The sequence below is a fragment of the Acomys russatus genome, chromosome 25 (genome assembly GCF_903995435.1).
Source record: "Acomys russatus chromosome 25, mAcoRus1.1, whole genome shotgun sequence".
In the NCBI taxonomy this organism is placed as follows: domain Eukaryota; kingdom Metazoa; phylum Chordata; class Mammalia; order Rodentia; family Muridae; genus Acomys; species Acomys russatus.
In genome coordinates this window covers 16,168,750-16,174,749 of record NC_067161.1, presented here as the reverse complement: position 1 = coordinate 16,174,749, position 6,000 = coordinate 16,168,750, and the positions used below count along the sequence as shown (strand labels likewise).

Here is a 6,000-nt window from a genome sequence, read left to right as displayed (position 1 = left end):
TGTCTACTGTAGATTTAGGAGCCGAAGCGCTCGGTGACCCGCACGGATCCCTGTACTCAGGACTCAAGGAGACGAGGAGGACCACGAGTTCGAGGCCAGCCAGGTTCACAGAGTTATACGCCAGGCGAGAATGCAAAGTGAGAGAGAGCCAGTCCGCGGACATGGCGGACAGTTGGGTCGAGGTGGTGGGTTAAAGGTCAGAGGCCAGAGGTCAGAGGCTCAGCCCTGAGGGGGCACCAGCAGTTGCAAAAGGAGAGCACCGGCGGTTGGGCGTAGGTGCCCTAAGGACACGCCCCCTCCGCCAGCCCCGCCCAGCCCCGCCGCCGGCTCCGAGTGGAGCGCGCCGACCACGGGGAGCGAGCGGCGTGGGGATCCCGCGGAGGCCGGGCTCGCGCGGCGCCTTCGCTCCCCCTCCCCTCGGCCCTCGGGCCGCGTGGCCCGCGCCGCTCAGGGAAGATGGCGCTGCACTTTCAGGTCAGTGCGCCGGGCTGCGGGCCTGGAGCGCCGGCGGCGGGCGGCCCAGGCCGCGACCCCGAGCGCAGCCCCTCGCCCGCCCGGGAACGGTGGGGCGGCGGGGCGCAGAGGAGCGGGCTACGCTCGGCCGCCGAGTCTGCCCCTCGTCCGTGCGGCTGCGTCCCGGCAGGTGGGAGCCGGGGCGGAGGGGCCCGCCATCCGGTCCTCACCGAGCCCGCGGTCGGTGCTCGCCCCGGGAGCCTGAGCTCAGAGGCTGGAGCGGCGGGAGCGCGGCAGCGCGGCTGGAGGACTGTCATTGGCCGGAGGCGGGCGGGCGGGTCGGGGCGCGGCGCGACCCGGGTGCGCGCAGCCTCATTGGAGGAGCCTTGGGCTAGGGCGCGGGCTGCGCGGGAGGGATGCGGTAGCGACTGCCAGGTGCCTCCTGCACCGTGCGTGTCTTCATCCCACAGACATCTATTGCGCCTCCCTACTGAGCGTCTACCGTGGCGGAGCGTTCTGGGGCTGCAGGGCGACATCAGCTACCACCCTTGTCCTTTTAGGGCGTGCGGTAATTACTGCACACGTGAAAACTGTTATGGTAGAATCAGTCCCGGAGTATCGCGGGAGCACAGAAAGGGGTTACTCAGTCGGTATTCGGTGTGGAGCCTCCACTTTGACTTGTTACTTGTTTCCTAGTGATGGTACTTAACACCTCGGGGCAAACTCCCTTGCCTTGTACTCCCAGGAACGTGAGACTCTAGCGGGAATTGTAGGCACTGTCGATGTCTAGGTGAAGAGGAAAGGAAGACTACAGTCTAGAAATTCTGGGCAATGCAAGAAATTGTAGAAGACCGTAACATACTGCAAAAGCCTGTTCCTGCGTCCTAAGATTGATGTGAAAAGAGCTCAGGGGAAGTTTTGGATAGCAGATGACGAAGTAGGCAGGGGGTTGATGACAGTGTATCTGTCACATTCTCCTTGTAGATTTACATGGATCCTCTGGTCCCACGAACTCACTGCTTTATTATTACTTGTTTTTTTTTTTTTTTTGAGACAGGGTTTCTCTGTGTAGCCTTGGCTGTCCTAGACTCACTTTGTAGACCAGGCTGCCTCCGCCTGCCTCCTCCTCCTGAGTGCTGGGATTAAAGGTGTGCGCCGCCACCGCCCGGCATTATTATTAGTTTTAAAAGGTATTTAGAACCAGAAATAGACTCACATTTTATCTTTTGACTTACCTTTTTGCTTGTTTGTTTTTAAGGGTTTTTATTACCACTTTAGGTAAATATGCCTTGTGCAGAATTTTTACAAGAAGGACCTAATAGGGAGAACTTATTGTGAGTTGGAAATAGATAATCAGATGTTCATAGTGCAGGTATAAGTCTTGAGTAAATTAGGAGATGTAGGAGAATTTGGAACTTTTTTTGGACTTGGAAATATGATGCCTGGTAAATTGCCAAGTCCTGGAAACCTCCTTCATACCCAAGTGCAATATTAGAAACATTATATGTTGATCCCCAAACGAGTCATATCAGTCCTAGAAATATACACTAGCGTGACATTTTTAGGGCATTGTTTCAGTGTCTTTATCACACTTGGTAATTATGTAGCTCGGTGATATAATTGTCCACAGGGCAATGCCGAGAGTGTGGACTGTCCATGCTTTTCCCCTTCAGTCCACTCCTTGGCTTCCTGGAAGGCAGAGGACGATATTCCTAGAGATTCAGTCACAATCTTCCTAGTTAGGAAGTAGTGAGAGGCGGATCTGGGTTACCTTTGAGGAGGCATTCCAGGTGGAGGTGCAGAATGAGGAAAGATAGAATTGGGAATAAGTTGAGGCTTGGTCTGGTGCTGTGTACCCTTATGCTAATTACTGGCCTCCCAAGATCTGGATGCCCGCCTAACAAACACCTGTGTTTGTTGTGTAACCCTTGCTCTACCTAATTTAAAGTTGATTGGTTAATAAAGTTGCTGAAGCTTGTGACTGGGGAGAAGAGAGGTAGGCGGAGCTTAGGTTCCTAGGCTTGGGATCTGGGAGGGGCCACAAGGTAGGGAGCCGATGACTGATGGAGCAGAAGCCGACAGGGAGTCACCTGATGGGCGAGTAAAGAGCTTTTACGTGGGTTTGAAGGGTAGTAGGATTAGAATAGCTCAGAATCTGCCCAGCGTAGTGCTTACAGCTTAGTAATAAATCATAGTCTCTCTGTGTCAATCATTAGGGAGCTAGCTTGTTAAAGAGAACTGGCGCCATATTATTTTCTGCATACACTGTTGTTATTGTTTTACACCTAACAATGATATTGGAAAAAGCCCCCAGTGGCTCTGGAGTCAGAGACTATTAGCTGTTCTTTTTAAGCTCGACTTGGCTGGATGTTCTAGATGTGACTGAGAAATACACACAGTGATGGTAGTGTGATGAAAAGTGGTTTGGGAAAGGTGGTTCTTAGTCTGACGTGTGGTACATAGATTACTTTCCCCCTTTCTGTCTTACCCTTCACAATTGCTTCAGATGTTTTCTGCTTGTGCTTTCAATCATGAGGCTTAAGAAAGCTTTGATCATTGTGAGTGTCAGGTTCCAAAGCCTGTGCCCACTCCGTGGGACCAGCAACTTTCCCAGGTCTGTGTCTTTTAAGATACCCCTCCCCCCGCTGCCACTTTCCACTCACTCCTAAGCAGCCTCTGGAGAAAGCTAAGATGTTGGAGCCATGGCAGAAGATTTTACTTAATTTCTCCAATGTCTGAGTGTCTGGAATCTGTACAGAGAAACAGTTGGTAGAACTTGATTACCATAAGTAAATTGGTATGCACCCAGAGTTGGGCATGTGCTGTGAGACATAAAACTCCTTTCAGCACCAACAGCAAATTCAGGGATTTCCCCCAGCCATCATAGGCCTGACAGTTTATCAGAAGGGCTCATCAAGTTCAACAAACGCTATCAAATTCTGCCAGACATAGTGGCACAGGTCTTTAATCTCAGCACTTGGGAGGCTGAGGCAGGCTGATCTCTGTGAATTCCAGGCCAGCCTACGTCTACAAGTTCCAGGACAGCCAGGACGTCCACAGAGGAACCCTGTCTTGGAAAAACAAAACAAAACAAAAAGCTATCAAATTCACAATTGTGATTTATTATAGGGAAAGAATACAGATTAAAAGGAGACACAGGATAATCTGTGAAGGTTCTAAAATATAGCTTCTGTTATCCTCAGGATAGGATGTTCTCCTGGCCTCCATATGTGTGCACCACTCAAAGTGAGAAGGCTCCCACTCTTTAGTACCCACAGTATTTATTGATGCTTCATTATTTAGGCATGACTGATAATTTCTAGTTCCACTGGTAACCTGTGACCCAAAATCATTACCCTAACCCAAAACCCTGAACCAGGTTTGGTCAGCGCTTGTCCTAAAAAAAGAACTCCTGTCAACTATGACACAAATTATCTACCAGAAATTGAGGGCAAAGATCAGATCCCTTGGGCAAAACCACTTTTTTTTTTTTTTTTTTAATTATGCAAGAGGAATTAAGGAGAGAAGAAAGCAGAAGATAGTATGAAACTTGTGACAGTGGGTCTAGTCTTAAACTCCAACAGCACTGGAAAGGGACAGCTAGAGTAAAAGTCTGTTGGAGACATGTTTAATTTGCTTTCTGTTGGTTTGGTGTTACTTATAGTGCCTTTCTGGAAAGGCTTTGTAGACATATATAAAGGTAAGAAGTGGGCGTTTGTTGTCAGATAGATGGTGACTGAAGAATAAGGCGTGGCTGGATGGCAGACAGTGAGGAAGACGTACCTGTTGCATATACACTTGTCATTGGCTCTGTGATCTCGTGCAGCCTACATGCATGTGCCCTGTCAACTCTAGGTTTGTTTTATTTTTTTTTAATCTGAGAAATGAGCACACTAAAATTATGTAGTATGCAGGAATCTGGTGTTTAGAATTGGCTTAGGAAAAGATAAGAATACACTTGTAAATTGTGAGACCCAAACTATTTGGTTGGTGTAAAAGTACTGTAGTTTTTGGGTTTTTTTTTTGGAGACAGGGTTTCACTGTGTAACTTTGGCTTTCCTGGACTCGTTTTGTAAACCAGGCTGGCCTTGAACTCACAGAGATCCGCCTCCCTCTGCCTCCCCCAGGTGCTGGGGTTAAAGGCATGCGCCACCACGCCCATCTATATTGTAGTTTTGCATTTTGGATATTTGTCATTTGATATTCTTAACATGTGGTTATGTTATAAATCATTTTAATATGAATTTCTTAGTATGCGTTTTGATAGTGAAATTACTGCTTATTTTAGATTTATATTATGGAAATGATGAAGACAAAAAGCAAATTTGAGTGTTTTTTTTTTTTTTAACATTTTACTTGTTTAATACTGTGAATGTGCTGTGGCACATGTGTGGAGGTTAAACATTGTGTAGGTTCTCTCCTCCCTTTACATGGGTTACAGCCACCTGCTAAGCTGTGGTTTTCTTGTTTGAGTATAAAAATGGATCTCTGCTGTTACTGGCCCACAAATTGCTAGTGTACAGTGCAGTGGTGCTTCAGTAAAGTTTGCAAGGAATTGAGAGCCCTGAAGTTGAAGAGCATTGTGGCAGGTCATCAGAAGTTGACAGTGATCCTTGGAAAATAGTCACTGAAACTGATCCTCTTACAGCTAACTACAGAAGTTGCCGGAGAACTCAGCGTGAGCTTATTCATGGTCATTTGACATTGGAAGCCAGTTGGAAAAGGCAAAAGGCTCAGTGAATGGATTCCTCATGAGCTGATAGAAATTTTTTTAGAAAACTGTTTTGAATTGTTTTCTCTCTTACTCTTTACAATGATGAATCCTTTCTTTTTTATTTCTTTAAAAAATTTTTTTTGATGAATCATTTTTTGATCAGATTGTGCCATGTGACAGAAAAATGACAATTGCTGGTGACCAGCTAAGTGGTTGAACTAAAGAGAAGTTCTAAAGCACTTCTTCAAGTACCTTGATAGTGTTTCACAGTGAAAAAGCACTCCTATAACCAACAGGATCTGGAAATTGCTTTCTAAGAACATGTTTTAATTCCAAAGAATGGGTCTCCACACTAAAAGAGTAATTAAAGTAATTTCTTACTGGCAAAATATGTTGATTTGTAATGGTTCCTATTTTGATTAATAAAATTTGCTTTAAGCCTATTTATAATTATTTAACATTCACAGTCCAAACCTGCAACTCCTTTGCACCAACATAATTTTGGATTCAGTGTTGAAGGAAGAGGCCCCGGAATAAGGCTTCAGGGATGCTCAGCTAACAAAGAAGGAACAGTTTGTAGGAAACAAGCGGCCTCAAAGTGGAGGCAGTGTCTCCTACTGGCAGTCAAGAAGCTTGATCTCACAAGGCAGGAAAAATACAGGGAAGTAATTTATCTGTTTTTAAAGATAGATAGTTTGGTTGTTTTTTGGAGGAGAAAACAAAGGCATTTTAGTGAACTATAATTGGTACGTAATAAAATGCATGTGTTTAAACTGCAATAGGATGAGTTTTGGCATATATGCACATTTGTGAAATTGTCACTAAAATATGAA

General features: G+C 46.3%; 1 protein-coding gene across 2 annotated transcripts in view; it reads left to right on the top strand.

Annotated features, from left to right (window-relative positions):
* Window positions 1-374: 374 nt before the first annotated feature.
* The window catches only part of Ranbp17 (RAN binding protein 17), a 304,243-nt gene continuing 298,617 nt past the window's right edge, over window positions 375-6,000 (top strand). For both annotated transcript variants that reach the window (XM_051167333.1, XM_051167332.1), the window contains exon 1: window positions 375-474. In XM_051167333.1, the coding sequence (XP_051023290.1) occupies window positions 457-474 (18 nt within the window). In that variant the 5' untranslated portion in view covers window positions 375-456. The remainder of the gene's footprint in view (window positions 475-6,000) is intronic.